The 17,475-nt window shown below is 38.9% G+C and overlaps 2 protein-coding genes across 2 annotated transcripts; one reads left to right on the top strand and one right to left on the bottom strand.

Annotated features, from left to right (window-relative positions):
* Positions 1 to 2,707: 2,707 nt before the first annotated feature.
* On the bottom strand, positions 2,708 to 8,406 carry LOC116266242 (pre-mRNA-splicing factor SLU7). Its single transcript, XM_031647378.2, has 10 exons — positions 8,192 to 8,406; positions 7,317 to 7,480; positions 7,099 to 7,211; positions 6,545 to 6,979; positions 6,226 to 6,361; positions 5,819 to 6,118; positions 4,526 to 4,742; positions 4,205 to 4,308; positions 3,986 to 4,054; positions 2,708 to 3,225 (listed from the first exon to the last, which is right to left on the bottom strand). Exons 1-10 carry the CDS (start codon positions 8,205 to 8,207, stop codon positions 3,148 to 3,150), a joined length of 1,632 nt encoding a protein of 543 aa, XP_031503238.1. The 5' UTR covers positions 8,208 to 8,406; the 3' UTR covers positions 2,708 to 3,147.
* An 888-nt stretch (positions 8,407 to 9,294) lies between these two features.
* LOC116266276 (uncharacterized) lies at positions 9,295 to 16,152 on the top strand. Its single transcript, XM_031647423.2, has 11 exons — positions 9,295 to 9,746; positions 9,902 to 9,940; positions 11,206 to 11,297; positions 11,955 to 12,204; positions 12,291 to 12,410; positions 12,486 to 12,561; positions 12,694 to 12,902; positions 13,092 to 13,200; positions 13,466 to 13,558; positions 14,963 to 15,123; positions 15,208 to 16,152. Exons 1-11 carry the CDS (start codon positions 9,585 to 9,587, stop codon positions 15,784 to 15,786), a joined length of 1,890 nt encoding a protein of 629 aa, XP_031503283.1. The 5' UTR covers positions 9,295 to 9,584; the 3' UTR covers positions 15,787 to 16,152.
* Positions 16,153 to 17,475: the final 1,323 nt, after the last annotated feature.

The raw sequence follows: 17,475 nt of genomic DNA, 5'->3' as shown, positions 1-17,475 counted from the left end.
TTGATTTTCATGAAACGTATGCTCCTGTGGCCAAACTCGTGACAGTGCGTTGTCTTCTTGCTGTTGCGCTAAACGTAGGTGGCATTTACATCAGATGGATGTATATAACGCCTTTCTAAATGGCGATCTAGATTAGGATATATATATGAGACTGACACCAGGTTATGGAGATCAAGGTGAAACACGTGTTTGCAAGCTACATAAATCAATTTATGAGCTGAAGCAAGCCCCACGAAATTGGTTTGTAAAGCTATCAATAGCTATCACATTATTTGGTCTTTTGCAGTCAAAATGTGACTATTCCTTATTTACAGTCTCAAGCAAGGGGAATTTTATAGCAGTGCTAGTTTATGTCGATGATTTAATCATCGCAAGAGATAATTTGCAAAAGATTGAAAGTTTTAAGAGATACTTGTGTCAGCAATTTCGGATGATGGACCTTGGGAAATTGAAATATTTCATCGGTTTAGAATTAGCTCAGTCAGAAAAAGGAATTTTTTTGCCACAAAGAATATACACATGTGATATTTTGGATGAAGTGGGTTTAATAAATTCAAGACCCATTGAAGTGCCTATGGAGCCTAGATTAAATCTCTCCACATCAGATGTCAAGGCGTTAAAAGATCCCTCTGTTTATCGCAGGTTTGTTGGTCTGTTAATCTATTTGACAATTTCAAGGCCAGATATAATGTGTGCAGTTCATTCTTCAAGTAGGCACATGCAAAGTCTATTTACTGCACATTATATTGTTGCTTTGAAGGTTCTGTACTACTTGAAAAGTAATCCAGGACAGGGTCTATTCTTCTATGCAAATTCAGATTTTAGGCTTATAGCTTACTTAGATGCAAATTGGGGAGCTTGCAAAGACACTAGAAAATCAATAACCAGATATTGTGTGTTCTTAGGAGAAAGCTTGGTTTCTAAATTGGAAAACCAAAAAGCAACCAATTGTGTCTCGATCTTTTGCTGAAGCAGAGTATCGAGCATTAGCAAATACTTGTTGTGACTCTGGCTCAAAAATCTATTGGCTGACTTTCAGGTAAAACATACCGCTACAGTTCCTCTTTTATGTGATAGTAAATCGGAATTACAAATGACTGTTAACATGTAGAATTGGACTGGCATATGATTTGTGATCTTGTCAAAAATGGAACAATTATTACCAGGTATGTGCCTTCAAGGCTTCAGATTACAAATTTGTTTACTAAGGCAGTGTTCAAAGAAGTATTTCAAAGATTAAAAGCCCAAACTGAGCATATGTAATTTACATGCTCCAGTTGAGAAGGGGGTGTGAAAGGTTAATGCAGAAATTTCATTGTATGCATCGTGGTAGGCCACAATGATGCATTTTCTGTTATAAGCTCCCATCAGGGCTTCTATGCTCAGCAGAAAATATCTCAGCGTGAAAGAGGAGGACCATTCTGTTACAGAAGAATGTTCTAGACTATTCCAGAATGTGAAATTGTGATTGGATAAAATTGATTAATTCTTTTCTTGTTTCCTTGGGCAGTGCTCCCTTATTGTAACTATAAATAAGTGATGAGCATTGAATTGAAGTTGCGCGCCCTCCTCTGTTTGTCATTCTTCCTACCCTTTCTCTGTAGCATAGCTCTATTTCTGTACAGTTCTCCCAGACTCCACACCATAGCTCGCTTGAGAACAACAATATCCTCTTGCAAAGACTGAAGGGAATTCTGCAAGGTTTGTATAGTAGCCAACACACCTATGTTGATGGCAGTAAAGCGTGCCTCCATGTCAATACAAATGACACTTATTTGGGAGTCGATCGTTCCAACACGAACCGACGCCTTAGCGGCATTCCACGACGACTCAGCGATCTGGGTAGAGAAACACTCAAGTTGTTGCTCCATCTGATCAACACGATCACTGACCTCCCCGTTCCTAGCCATCTATGGTTTCTCATGCCAACTATCACACGGCTATTCCTTTTTCTTTCGGAGAGCCGGATGCGGCCTAGAGTTGTCAACCTTAGCAGCCTTCAAACCACCTAAGCTGCAAAAGTGCTTGCGGCACTACTTCCACTCTAAAGCAAAAGGCCACTGCAGAGATTTCTTCAAGGTTGAGGCCCTCCTTTCATTCACTTAAAAGAACCAACTGTACAATCGATTTCCTAATGCCTTTGCAAGGCCGTGCAGACGGTCTTTTATAGGTGTGTCCTGACATTATTTACGACTTTGTCTTTTTTACAACTTGTACAGCACCAAAAGGACGAGTGGCACTCGGCCAATGACCACATGTCACTGCGTTGGCCCGCTTGTTATCTATTGAAGGGTTGATCGCACCTCTTTCCTGCCTGCATTTGCTGAAGCAGTCTAACCTTTCCGAGACGATCTTCTACGGTGGTCCAATTTCTTGTCGCACACGCACTTTTGGATTATCTGGGCCAGCCAGCAGTACAAAGTTTTTATCCTCTGTGAACACTTGTCTTGCCAGAAAGAGCCTACTTCGGATGTAGCTAAAAGTTTCCACTATGTCAGAAATCACCTAGAACTTAGGCAGGTAAATAACTCGGAACAACAGCTCACGTAGCAAGGCTGCCAACTAGGCCTCGGCACACAAAGAGCCTGCTTGGCCGAGTTTCTGGCCATATTACATGTATCCTCATTATCTTTTCGTAGCAGCCATTGACATGACGCGTCGGGTAATATTTATAAGCACCTAACGGAAGGCCCCCAAGAAAAGAAAGTTACAAAGAGACATAATGCACATTTGTATATATACACTTCGTAGCCAAGTGCACAATAACCAACCTTCACATTACAAAAGAAGTGCTTCTTTAGCACTCAAAAGCGCGAGTTCAGTGTGAACCGTAATCAGAACAAAAATAAGGTACATTGAAGACGCTTATTGTTGAGAACCGCCTGAGTGCCTGCATGAGATATCTCCAAGAGCACGCTTCGCCTCGGCTAGTTTTGTTTAATAATCTACGACTGCCGCAAGTGTCTAACTGCCACATATTTGCTCACACAAAACGTGTGAGCGCATGTCACAAAACAGACCATAGTTAAAGCATACACAAGTCCGTACTTCATGCATGCGCATAAGTTTCCCCTCTTCGCACAAGCTTATCCCGACATGTCTGTCACTGGTTTCTGAGTCATGGCAGCACCGCCCCCAACAGACCACTCAGTGCAAGAAATCCTTCATTGGATCGTCACGATGGATCTTCTTCATCCTGTAAGCTTCCATATCTTCTGCAGTAACCTGCACCAGATTGCATTTTTAAGCACCAAGTAGCAAAACAAGGAATGCAAAGTCTAATCACTTTCAATCCTATAAAACTTCTCAGCTCGAAGTTATAGCATTTGTAATGCAGTAGCACCAACAACGAAAGACATGAGAAAGGGTATAACATGTTCAATTTGGCAACTGAATTGGCATGACATTGGAAAGCTATAAAGTATAAAGCATATCAAAGTGGTGGGGAGGATGAGACATTCCTTATCTTAACTTGTACATGCAGAGCAACATTTTAAATTAGGATTGGCAGGTGAGGACCAAAATAATAGGAATAAGTAAGCACAGTGCTTTAAGACCTGGTTACTCACTAGCTAAGAAGCAAGCAGTCAAAGCGACAACGGGATAAAATTATAACTTTTTGATACATCACAAGTTCTGTTAATCCATAGCTAGATACCAATAATCAAAGATAGTTTGACCTGTTGTTTCCCATTCGAAAAGAACCTACAGAAATATTTTTTACGTTCTCCAGTAAAACCACACAGTTGAAACACTGTTTGGATTGTAAGTCCAAGTACGAACTCCAACTCTGTGAGTCCATATTTCAACCTGATCGTGGGGTATCTACACAGCATGCAAGTAATCAGACACAGGGATGGTACTATTCATGTTGGTGATAAAAAGTTCAGAACAGTCAGGCATCTATACAGTAACTAAGACTTGTAATTATAGGGCATTATATTTTTTTCTCAAAGGAAACTATTACACATCAAAAAGGCACTACCTCATCATTCCATTTAACATTGTACTTCCGCTTTCTTTCATCTCTCTCTTCTCTTTTTCTTTCATCCTCCTGCGTGAGTGAAAAAAACAGCAGTGAGCAACAACATATAAAAACAGAAAGACAAAGAGGTTTCCAACATGTAGGAAATAGTGGAAAACAAACTAATAAATTTTTATTGCATTTCATGCAAACTCATGATGCAGAGTACATCAATTTTACCTTTTTAAGTGCTTCGGCAAGACGTTTCTGATCCAGAACCAAGTCCTCAGGAACATCAGTGCCCCAGACAGCCAGTCTCTTCTCTTCTACCTCAGCAGGTTTTTCTGTCAATGCATCATATCAGTAAGCAACTCAAGAAATAAAAGCATAAAGACAACCATAACAAGAAACCATGTGCAACCATAACAGCAGAAATATGCCCATAGCAAGGACAAAAACCACAGTCCATTCATTCCTTAACAACCAAACTCAAGCTTCACAAGAAAATAGTTACATAAATACACATCCCAGATAATCTTCAAAAAAATAGTGACAACTGACCTTCTGTTGCTTCTTTACGGGCTATATTTGCTTTCATTAGATCAGCTGCTGCTTCTGCAGCCTCAATTCCTGCTGAACCAGTACAGTAGCTGTTCCGGATGGTCTGCCTGCAACACTTGTATCCCCACTGATGGTCCTTCCACCATGAACCCCAAACACTTGTGTGATTATTAATATAAACATCTTCCTCATACTTGCTTTTTGGAAGAGCTTTCTCCTGCAGAAGGGGAAAAAAGAAATAGAAAAGTGTGATAGAAATTAACTAAGTTCCAATGCAGACACTCAACCGTAATAGCATGAAAAGCACCTACGCTTGTGGACTAACCAAAATGAAATGAATAAACAGATATTTCAAGTTTGCATTACATGATCAAGACCTCACAGATAATGTGAGCATGCTACAAGTTTGACCACTAAAGGGCATTAAGCAGAGGGAACTCATCATGTGAAAGCAGCACAATAGCAGTCAGAATGTGTGCGAAACAGATGTTATATAGAATACTTCAGGAATGGTGTAACTTTTCATCAGTACATTAAACTTGCAAACCATAAGTTCCAGAACTAAACTTCTAACATCAAATATTGAGGTATCTCAAGAATATAACTCTAGCACAAAGTAACTACCACCACACTATCTTACTTAATTCAAAATTCAAAGACAAGCCATAATCCTGCAGTTTATGCAGATTCTATTTGTCCAACAAAGTACAATATTTTTTTTAATTCTTGTTCAAAATAGAAAACGGAGTAACATGCGCAGATAATCAGCCACGTTTTTCTTCATATTTTCCCACAACCTCATGGTCAAAGATTCCAAAATGAGGAAACTATCCAAACTAACTAAACAAAGAACTAAAGTTGAACAGTATACTCAGCAGAAAATATGATGTCCCTAATATTGCTTGAAAGAACCACTAGATATTCTAAGTGGGAAATGAAAATTCTCCTCAAAAAATTAAATTAATAAAATGTCAAATACAAACTTCTGGAACTTTTTTCTAACGATGAAAAATGATCAAGTACTTTGTCTGTTTGTCATCTAAACTGACCAGTAACTCAACGTGCATCCACAAAAATTGTTACTACAGATGATTGACATAACACACAGCATATTAGCCTTTTTGAGACTGCAGAAAATACAGACAGAAAGGTGTGCAATTTCAACTTCCACCATCATTAACTAATAATGCATGTCCTCATGCTCTAAGGCATATTTGTTGCACCGATCAACAATCATATTCAACCATGCCTAATTCAATTAGAAAAAGCATTTATGGAACTGTTAAGACTCACCTGGCCCTTAATGATTCGGCCAGCACGATCATACTCAACCTCCCTCTCACTCTGTCCTAGTAGAAGTTCCCTTGGAAGTTCTTCTTCGGAGGCTGCATTTCCATACTTTTCCATGATGGCATCCTTCATGTGAGACTTCAGCTTCTCCTTTTTCACCTTAAATTCTTTATAGAGTAGTTCAGCTTGAGATGGGGCTGCCTGCATATGAATATCTTGCCCTTTCTCAAAAGCTTCCCATGCATGGATATTGAGTTGCTTAAACTCCAATGCCTGCCCACTTGCACGATATTGGTTATCCCCCTGAATTATTGCCACAACATCAGCATGTTAGGCATGTGAGGAAAGATGTTGAACTACTTTGAGGTGACAAAGGTTGCCACGTATATACACAGTGTAAGAAAGCTTACTCCATAGAACTTCTCATTTGGATCAGCATCTGGAAGAGGATCCTCTCTCATGGATCGAGTTTTTGGATCATAGTAGGAAGAATTGACATCAAGGTTCAAAAGATATTTGGCAGTATCTTCACGGATACGCAAATTCCTGAAAACAATTAACCATTTGAGAACTACTTAGAGTATCAGACCACTTAGAAACACATGACAGAGAACAACTTCTTCGCTTTTAGGATAACATGATAGAAGCCAAAGAAATATAAGGGGGGGAACTTGTAATAAAAAAACTGGCATGCAGAAAAACATATTACACAAAAAATGCACCATATACCTAACAGTTCCTGTGCTGCCACCACCGGTTGTGCGCACACGTTTCTCAACCTTTGCAAAGTCCATCTGCTTACTCTCATCAACCTTGGCTTCATCAACCTTCAACTCGTCTTCATCATCATCTTCATCATCATCATCATCATCATCACTACTGTCACTGTTATCTTCCTTCTCTTTATTGTTCTTTTCTTCCAACTTTTTAATCTGTTGCTCTTTAAGATATTTCCGACGAGCTTCATCTCTAGCTTCATACCGCTCAATAACACGAGCATATGTAGAAGCATCATAACCATTCCAACGATCACGTTTCCCATCATAATCAAGTTCAAAAGCCTCTATTTTCTCATCTGGCGCTATGTGCTTATTTGTCCATTTTGCACCTACCTTCCGAGGCCTTTCCATGCACGATTTAGTGGTATGAGTCATTGCACCACAGCTGAATGCACAAGGTAGACACAAAGAAATAAATTTGTTATTGAAAAAGGTTATCGGGAGACGGAAAGAGCAGCAATTTAAAGCTCAGACGAACATATAGTCAATGAAACAAGAACTTACTTTTCACATGCACCTTTCCTGTACTTATCAGCCTGGAATATTTTTGCACCTCTGTCATACCAATCCTTAGTGTAGTTCGGATCAGATTTCCACTTCCTTTGATGTTTCAAACTCTGGTTACAAGGATACAACATTATCAGAAATAGCACAAGAAGGTATTTGTCAAACATATCACATATCAGTGCGTGAATATACATAAACAACGATAGACAACTTACTGGTCTCTCAGCATTAAGATACCAAGGTGCAGAGGACATATACTGAGGAATATGAGGGTTGATCTCTTTCCCATCTTCATCAAGTTCTGCTGGAGCCAAACCGGCCTTTCGAGCTTCTTCCAGTTCAAGCTGTTTCCGATGGTCCTCACGGGACTTAAAGGCCACTGCAGATATAGTAGAAATTTTAATTGTTTAAACATATAGTCTTGTGTTAATTAAAACCCAAGAAGGTCAGCATTATAGGCCATATGTACAATAAAAACAGAACCGAATAGGTTCAATTATCTTCCTATTTATATGTTTCATGGGAGTGAAGATTAAATTAAAATCCAGATGAGATCAGAAGAGGCCCCACAAAATATCATGCAAGTTAACCTTTTCAAAACAGAGATACAATATTACTTGTAATCCAAAGTGCTCAAAACAGAGACATTATCAAAGAGATAAAAATTTACAACCGAGACTAGTTCAAATACATCAAAGAATATCGGATACAGATATAAAAGGAAAATATCAACCAAAATTTCCAAATCCTATGCCTTCCAAAGGGGGTATTCAGACGAACCCAGGCATCTAGAAGTTAATACAAGCATTGAATCGCTGCAGGCAAAAGACAAGCACCGATAGAACCGTGGCACAATCATTCAACCTTGCTAATGCTAGGTAGCTGGTTTCATCCGTGAAGCCACTTACAAAACTGCGTAAGTGCTTCCGAATCCTCCCGTGGGCCTCCACCATCGAGACATCAGAAAGAGAGAGAGAGAGAGAGGGCTTGCAGACCAAAACCAATAAGCCCTAATTGATCATAATTTTTCCCCACCTCTTCACGATAACAAATAATTGCCAGCAACTACACGCTTAAAGCAAAACCTTACCTGATGAAGTCGCCATTCTCGTGGCGAATCGAAGCCCAACGCTTAGGATGAAAGTGGGGATCGATTTACAAACCCTAAGAGACGATCAATAAAACCCCGAATATGTTCTTTTGAAACCGCTCTTCTATCAGGCAAGCATACGACAGATCTCCGAGCCCTAATTGCTCGATCCCCTCTCTGAAGTTCGGGGGCGAAGGAGGGAACAAAGGCAAGACCCCTCTCGCGAATTTTGGATAGCTAAACTTCGAGTTTGGATCATGGATCTAAAAAGGAAGATCCAACTGTCCGACCCGTTTATCAGGACTAAATGGATCGGATCTCGGTATCCAACAAAATCATGGTCCGGAAAAATGGCAATAATAACTCCACCGGGCTCGGGTCCTGGTTTGGAGTCACAGGATATCAACTGGAAATGTGACTGCGACCCGGTTACTATGCCCATTTCATTGGATAACGATTCGGGTTGACAATTGAAGTTTGATATGATCCAACCCCGAGTATATTTTGAGTTCAATGTAAATCAAGTATATAAATTTAAAGCAAACCAACTTGCATCCTTATCACTAAAAGACATGGGCCTCGTTGTGAAAATCGGTTCCAAGTCAACTTTTAAGATGTATTTGAGTGATGGTCAAAATTGAACTTGAGAAAAATATTTTTTTTGACAATATTATTTTAAAAAACAAGGAGAATAATCCTTCCCCAAGTTATTTATGTCACCCAAATATACAAGTTATACAGTTAAAATTTGCCTAAAGGGTGGTGCTTCATCTTAAAGATCAACATTTCAAACGTTGTAAAGATCAACATTTCAAACGTTGTAGTAGTTATCTGCAAAAGGTAATAAATATGACATTCAAATTGAATGATATATTGGAAGTTTATTAAATTCTAAAAGCAAACTAGATCCATGAAAACATAAAATATATTAAAAGGTTCTACGCCGAAGACAGTTTCTCAAAATAAACATTAAAATACAACTACATAGTTAAGAAAGCTAGTGTTCACCGAAGTTAAATGGCAATCCAAAACCAACTTAAGAAACCGACGCTCAACATTTTTCATGAAACGTGGCCGTCAAATAGCTAACCAAAACATTGGCTAAGCAAATCAGCGCTGGGGCCTGGACCGGTTTTTCGTTGCCCTCTGCAAGGAGACAATCCGGGTTCGGCTACCGACCCAGCAAACAGGGAGCCCCGTGCTTCGAGCGTGCCCTGGTGCTGGAGGAGAGACTGTGAGGCGGCAACCGCTGGACCTCCCGCGCTCTTCCTCTGTCACAACAGCAGCAGCCGGAGGGAGATGCTGCGGCGTGTGGCTTGATCTTGAGTTCTTGACCCCCACTAGCAAAAGAATCATAACGAATTACCCTAAGCGAGAAAAGAGAGGCCAGGTCATGGAGGATATTGAGGATGTCGTCGCCGGCGGCCCTCCTCCGGGTCTGATGCGCTTGCCCATCACCACAGTCGGCCTGAAGCCCAGGAAGGCCAGGCCTCTCAAAATTAGCAAACCTCCCTCCATTCCATCTACCAGGGCTACTCATATCCCTGGAACACAGGTTCAATTTCAGCATTTCATCTTTTGTACCACCACCTTCCTCCATCGTTATAATTATGACAGAGAAAAGTGACGACCCACTTATTTGTCGTCAATTATTTCAATCCCATTAGTTGGCAGCTCGTTAACGTTAAACACTCTCTCTCGTGTTTTCAGAGCATATACATGAAGACCTTTGGGTGCTCGCATAATCAGGTGAGAAGCATCCTTTTTCTTAATATTTTAATTTTTCATAATTCTAGTTTATACTTAGGATGCCCATGTTTTTTTTTTCTCGTCCCCAATATTGATGTTATTGGAAATTGAACAGCATCCACCAGTGTCGTTCGATCTTTGCTTTCTGCTGTTCTTTTGCTTTCTAACCTTTTCTGTGCCCTTTTCTCGAGTGTCCGTAGTTTTTGTTTACTATTTTAGCGACACAATAGGAGATTGGAGTAATGAGAAACTTTAGAGCGTTGTCCATCTTATCGTATGTTTAATGTGGATTCCTTTGTATGCATCTTCCATTCCGGACCATAACACACTGAACCTGACTGCACCATTACATGCCAAGCGACTTCCTTGTTTCTAAATTTTGTGAATTGATGGATAGCTGCTTTGTTATTGGCGGTAGCTGATAGACCAGCAAGAGAAACTACTTTGCTTGATGTGGCTCCTGAGGTTTCTTCTGACTCTTAGTATCTGAACCATCTTTTTGTTTCCTTCCCTTTTGGCTATGGTACAGACAAAGCGAATTAGGTTTGGAACCCTATCGGGTTTGATTCTGCCTACAGCACCTGACCCCCTGGGCAGGGACGAAGAGTTTTCCCATGTGTCTTTTTGTGTCAGTTTCCACTTTCCAGACTTTGTTTCACAGTGCCCTGGCGGACTTGCCATTATGTGGTCTTCCAAACCTTTTTCTGATTTTACCGTCGTACACTTTCATCGTGTTACCTTTCCAACTTTTGTGCTAAGCAGTTTCCACTCACTAATCACCAGTTTAGGAGGTAATTCTAATGATTTAGTTAGCTATATGCTTTGTGTGGTTAATTTGGTTCATTTCCCATTTCTACGCTTTAAAAATTGAAGAATGTTGTACATTAACAGTGACAGGTCAGCAAAGTACTAACTATGATATCCCCATGATGTACTAGTTTGCAAGCCTGTCGTTATTCTGTTGGGTCAATTTCCTGTTGCTTTTTGCAAATATCAGTTGCAAGTTGAGTTCGAAACTTCAATGGTCTCTATGCACAGTTATTCTGTTATCTCACTGGGTGGACAAAGAAACTCATGGCTATTTTCTTTCCTGGGCACTTAAAAAAGTTCCTGGTCCATATCCCTTTTGGCATTGTTGGCCATTCCCTGGAACCAAGAGTTTGTTTTGGATCCCTTTAGCTTTTTGCAACACCATTGTTTTGCATACTTGATTTTTCACTTGAAATTGCATCTTCATAAATTGATGCTTTGTGATATTTTGCTAGAGTGACAGTGAATACATGGCTGGGCTGCTTTCTGCTTTTGGATATTCATTGACTGAGAACCCAGAGGAGGCAGATCTGTGGCTTATCAATACGTGAGTCATAAACTAATAGTTGTCAATTTTTATATTGTTGTGAATCTTGTGATTGTTTTTATTCTGGTTTCTTGTTCATTATTTTTGGATGCACACTTTGAAAATCCTATGGAGGTTCATTTGGTTACGTGCTTATGAAAGCGAACTATGGAAATCATGTTCTGTTACATGTTGTAACATGTCCTAGCAGTACAAAAGGACTAGGACTGGTAGACTGGCTGCATATCTCATGGGATAGAGTGTCATATTATGAAACTGAAATCATGACAAGATATTCTGCCACAGTGATTTGTTGATCTAGGTTATTGTTTTGTATGGACTGGGCCTTAAGATTTTAGCTAGTAGCTAGATCCTTTGGAAGTTGTGTTCTTGAAGATGATGTGCAAGAGCTGCTTGATGTGTGGAGGCCTCTAGGTAGCAAGTTGATTTGTCTTATTATTGAAGATGGACTTATCCTTGCTTTTATTGAAAAACCAGTCAGTTTAAATAATAACAGAATGCAAATTGACTCATCCATTCTTATCTTATGCCTTCTCCTCCCAGTGCACTCTCTCTCTCATATGAAACATACCATCACACAATCAGAACCATGCTCTATCCTAGCCAATTTAATATGCTTTACACTTCAAATCTCATTGTTTATCTTCTTTGTTGCAGATGCACTGTAAAATCACCCAGCCAATCTGCCATGGATACTCTTATATTAAAGTGCAAGGCTTTGGGGAAACCCTTGGTAGTGGCTGGATGTGTGCCACAAGGAAGTCAAAATCTAAAAGAGCTGGAAGGTGTCAGTGTTATTGGTGTGCAGCAAATAGACCGTGTAGTGGAGGTAGTTGAAGAGACCTTGAAAGGCCATGAGGTGCGGCTTTTGAGGAGGAGCAGTCTGCCAGCTCTGGATCTTCCAAAAGTATAAAACTATAAATGTTGATTCATTTGCAATCTTATATAACTCATGCATTCTAATGAAATTGTCTTAAATTGAAACCACAACAGATGCGGAAGAATAAGTTCATTGAGATCCTTCCTATTAATGTCGGGTGTTTAGGCGCATGCACTTACTGCAAAACAAAACATGCACGTGGGCATCTGGGAAGCTACAGTGTTGAAAATCTTGTATGACCTTCTCTCGTTCATAAGGAAATCTGCTGCTTTTATATGATTGTTATCAAGCATTTAGAAATGATGCAGGTCAACCGTGTAAAAAGTGTTATATTAGAAGGTGTGAGAGAGATATGGTTAAGCAGTGAGGACACTGGAGCTTATGGTGAGTTTGTAGAAATTGCTAATGACAACCATCCTAATATTGCATGAATAGTGAAAAGGAATATGATAAATCTAAAAGTTGATAGCATCTTCCTGGAATAACAACTCATTTTCATATTTGACATTCTTTCAGGCCGAGATATTGGAGTTAATTTACCCACTTTACTAAATGCACTTGTTGCGGAGCTGCCTCCAGATAGAAGCACAATGCTTCGCATTGGTATGACAAATCCTCCATTTATTCTTGAGGATTTGGAAGAGATAGCAAAAGTTTTGTGTCATCCATGTGTCTACTCATTTCTTCATGTGCCAGTTCAGTCTGGAAGTGATCCTGTTTTGGATGTAAGTTTTTTATATGGTAATGAGTTCCTTTTTCTCTTCGAATGTTAAATACATAAAATACTCATGCGTCAACTTGCAGATAGGTTGTTTCTACTGTTTGCTGGGTGCTTTGTCCATTTTTTTCATTCCAAGAGATTTTATAGGTTGTGTAATATGGCTAGTGATAAAAAAAATTCTAAATGATTTTAGGCAATGAATCGAGAATATACTGTGAATGACTTCAAGAAGGTGGTAGATACTCTAATGCAGCTTGTACCAGACATGCAGATCGCAACTGATATAATATGTGGCTTTCCAGGTCAGCTACACATACAAGATTGTAATTTAAAATTTTCATGTACCTCATGAATGAATACTGGAGGGATTTTTTTTTCTTATTTTCCATACTGTGAATTACTCGACTTGTTAAATGATCCAGTTAGTGAGCCAAATTCTCGAAGGAGACCTTAACTAGGCCTCATTATGAAAGATATTGGTGTCCATGGACGACTTTCATATGCATTTTCTAATGAAACTTATGTCATTTAACATGACTATGGTCTTTTTGCTTTTTCACTTGTCAGGTGAAACAGATGAAGATTTTTTGCAAACAATGAATCTGATTCAGGAATACAAGTTTCCACATGTTCACATCTCACAGTTTTACCCGAGGCCTGGTAAGTTTTGTTTTGATGGTCACAAATGGGACACGCTTTTCATGGTTCTGTTGCATTTTGTTGTTAACCAAGTTCATGCTTTTTGGATTTATTTTCCCTGCTTATTGGTTCCGTTATTTTTAAGGCCGTGGGTGCAAAGGTCAAAAATATTTTCTGTGATGTATGATATAAAAGGACACACTTGTGATAAAAGCCAAGAGACTTGAAATCCATGGATCTTATGTGGCATGACTTTTTGACAGGCTAAAATCTAAGATTTATGAGCTCTGAGCTAATCGAGTAGCCTCATAGTTCTCGTAACTTGGTTTCATATGGAGGAGAAAGGACTAGGGATGCTAGAATAGGGCCCCATTGGTGCGTTTGGAGAACAACACCAAAACCAGTATCGTTACTTTCTTAATTAAGAACGAAATAATGATTATGGTATCCAAAAAACCAGAAGAAAAATCCACTTTATTTCTCAAAAAAAAAAAGGATGGTTGTACGGGTTTTTTATGCCTTTAACAATTAGACATAAAATAAGCATAGACATGCAGTTTTGTGACATCTCCTTTGTGTATTTATTTTTATCTCTTTTCCTACATTATTCTTTTTTGTGGAAGAAAATAGGCCTTTTTGATGGATTGTGTTTTTGTCTCATCTGACATTCTTGTATGCACAATTGAAGTACCACCTGAATCATTTGTCATTAGAAATATGTTTGGTGCATTTTCATATCTTCATTTTTCTATGGGGTGTGCTCCAATTTGATCAACTGTATGAAGAACTACGAAGCTGTCTTTTTAGATGGAATGCAGGTATGAAGCTGCGGTTAGGTTGATATTGGGTCTAACATGTTATAGCCATGACATTTGTGTATGTCAGTATGTAACACCCAGTAACACAAGAATACTTGTAGGAACTCTGAATGGCCTTTACAAGAAACTATATTGTGTTCTTTTCTTTTAGTTGCTACTTTAGCAATTAATGGATACTCAGGACTCTGTTTTATGTGCTAGTATCATTGATTAAAGTCCAAATTAGGCATAGTGGTTTATCAAATATTAAATACTTCTTTTGGTATCAGGAGGAAAGTTTGTTAACTAATTTATTGTGGCTGGACTTCTTATGGAATAAAATGATGATGCAACTGGAAGTGTGCTTGGGTTTGCCAATTCGGTGAGGGCATCATGGTTCAAGATGTGCTAACCTTCTTCCTTAGCATTTCAGTTATAGAAACATGCTCAGATGCTCTGTCACAGATGTATCACTGGAAACGGTTCATCTTAATGATGCACCATGGCATTTCCTTGTGGACCTGTGGCACTTCCAGAAATGTAGAAGTTAAATGTATTTTTGTATTGTGTTACACTTTCACAGTCTTTTTGATATTTGATTTGAAGTCTCTTGTTTCAATATGCATAGGAACACCTGCTGCAAGGATGAAAAAGGTTCCTAGCCATGTAGTGAAACAGCGGAGTCGTGAACTCACGACTCTTTTTGAATCATTTGAGCCATATAGAGGTATGGAAGGCCGAATAGAGCGGATATGGGTTACAGAAACTGCAACAGATGGATTACACTTGGTAATTTTGTCTGATCATGTATGTGTTGATTATTCACACAATGTTCTTAAACAATTTCAAATAATACTTTCTTATGCACCCTAGGTAGGGCATACCAAGGGCTATGTGCAGGTACTTGTAGTTGCTCCAGACTCAATGTTAGGAACTTCTGTAGATGTAAAAATTACATCAGTTGGAAGATGGTCTGTTTTTGGAGACATCATAGGGACACCCTATGGAAGAGAAGAAATGTCATTATGCAGTCTGCCTTTTGTTGATTCAACTTGCAAGAATTCCACAGAGAAAGATGTTCGCTTAGCAACACCAGAAAAATTTGCATGCGAGTCCTGCAACTGTGGCCTCGTTGAGAATGGTAACATTCAAGGCATTTCACCCATGTCTGTGGCAACTGAGAGCAACACCAGCAATGAAAATGTTCACTCCTGCAACTGCAAAACCTTCATGGGATCGATCAATAATCTTCTGTTCAGAAAGCAGAAAGATCAAACAAGCTTGATTCAAAATTTGGGTTACACGTTAGCATGTAACAAGCAGAAAGACGTGGTTAGTTTACCAGGAAAGCTTAGTAGTCTTGATTGGGTTCTTGTGAGTGGTGCTCTTCTCAGCTTGTTTGCTATTGTCGCAGTACTTGTTCAGCTTACTTTTGAGAAGGGCTCCAAGTAAGTTCACTTGTTTTACAGGGAGTTCATCCATGAGATGAAGCAACTAGCAGAAGCAGATTGCTGCTTTTGCTTGTCCCACCAGTTTTGGATTTTGTGGAAAGAGGTAGGCAGATAGTTGTTCAGTCTATAGGAATTAGTGTGCAGCACTGAGGCCTACTGTGTGAAGATATATCATGCCTAGTTTGAAGGTGATCCATAGTTGACGAGAAATTTTTGATACCTTGCTGATCTAATGGTCCTTTTTTCCTGCTTAAGCCCTGATTAGCAGATCATTGCTTATTTGGAGTAAACCAATTGTTTTCAAGAGACTTGAATGTGGTTGGTCATAAGTTTGAAATGACAAATTGGTAACCTCCCTTTTCCAGTATTTTTTAAATTTCATTTTCTCACTTTTTATCTGAAAATCTCTAGGCATCAAAGAATACAAGGTATGAACAGAATAACTATGCATAATGGAAGACTAGTTTTTGTAGTTCGTAAAGGAAGCGATTTATCCAAATGAGTGTCTTGAAAACCAACATTCTGTATCTCTGTTAGGAGTGTTTAAGCACTTCTTGGATGTACCTTCAATGATAAGAATATGCTTTCCATGCAATATGGAAATCGTAACTTTTTTAGATTTATGACATTGCAGAACCGAGTTGCTTGGAAGCTCCTTCTGGCTTTAGTCATACAGGAAAAAGAAGCTTGATGCGGCATGTACCCTTCTTGCAAATTAGCACATCAAAATATTGGGTTGCCAATGGTTTACCTATCCAGAATGTTCTGAAATATGGTTTCAAGGATGAAGTTGCATTCCCATTTCCATTTGCAATACATGTTGACAATATTGGTACTCCCAAACATTGAAGGGCATTGAGGAAATTACTAGACGCTTCTAGTTGCGTATAGTATGTTGTCCCTTAACCATGCCTTGAATGCCAAAAAAGATTATTGAATTCTTATTTGATCTCGTCACGATACCATAATTAAAATGGCACACATTCGTGATTATATTAAAAAAATTTCAAAATATTGAATAGTGGATAAAAGGGGGTAGGTTTCTTTAATACACAGTAATGAAGGAACAAGAGAAAGAATGGTGTGGAGTATGAATATAAGTCATGTAGAGTTACATTCTGCAAAAATAGGTTGATGGTTTGTTGTGTTGGTACATTCATTGGACGTTCTCTGGGACTCTGGGACCGTTTGGAACAGTAACATAATGTTATTGTCTCAAGCACGTAACTCAGAAATTGGTTAAATTCATTAGACACATTAAAACGTTTTCTGTTTAGGGTAGATTTTTGAAACATGGTAGATTCATCAGACAGAAACAATGTGTTACCGATGCTAGACAATCCATTGGACAACTCAACATTCTTTATGCAATAGTGACATAGTTAATGTGCTTGTAAATTACGTGTACGTGTAAGAGATTCCATTCTTGAGTGATTGTTTCCAATATTTGCTATTGATATGTTGAGGATTTTACGACTGAAATTGACATTTAATTCTCCATAGCTAACATAGGCAGGCCCCCATTTGCACAAAGGTAATTTCAGCATTGCTAAATTAAAATCAAGTAACTTTTTGTGCGATACATTCAATAATATGGACCACATTGGACACATGTAATCCAACAAATGAGTGGTTGTAGTTCACCTTTTTAAGTGACTAATTTGTTCTTAGACAGGCCAAACACATGTTG

This window comes from Nymphaea colorata, chromosome 12 (assembly GCF_008831285.2).
Source record: "Nymphaea colorata isolate Beijing-Zhang1983 chromosome 12, ASM883128v2, whole genome shotgun sequence".
NCBI lineage: Eukaryota > Viridiplantae > Streptophyta > Magnoliopsida > Nymphaeales > Nymphaeaceae > Nymphaea > Nymphaea colorata.
Note: the sequence above shows the minus strand (reverse complement) of the source record. Positions and strands in the feature narration are given on the sequence as shown.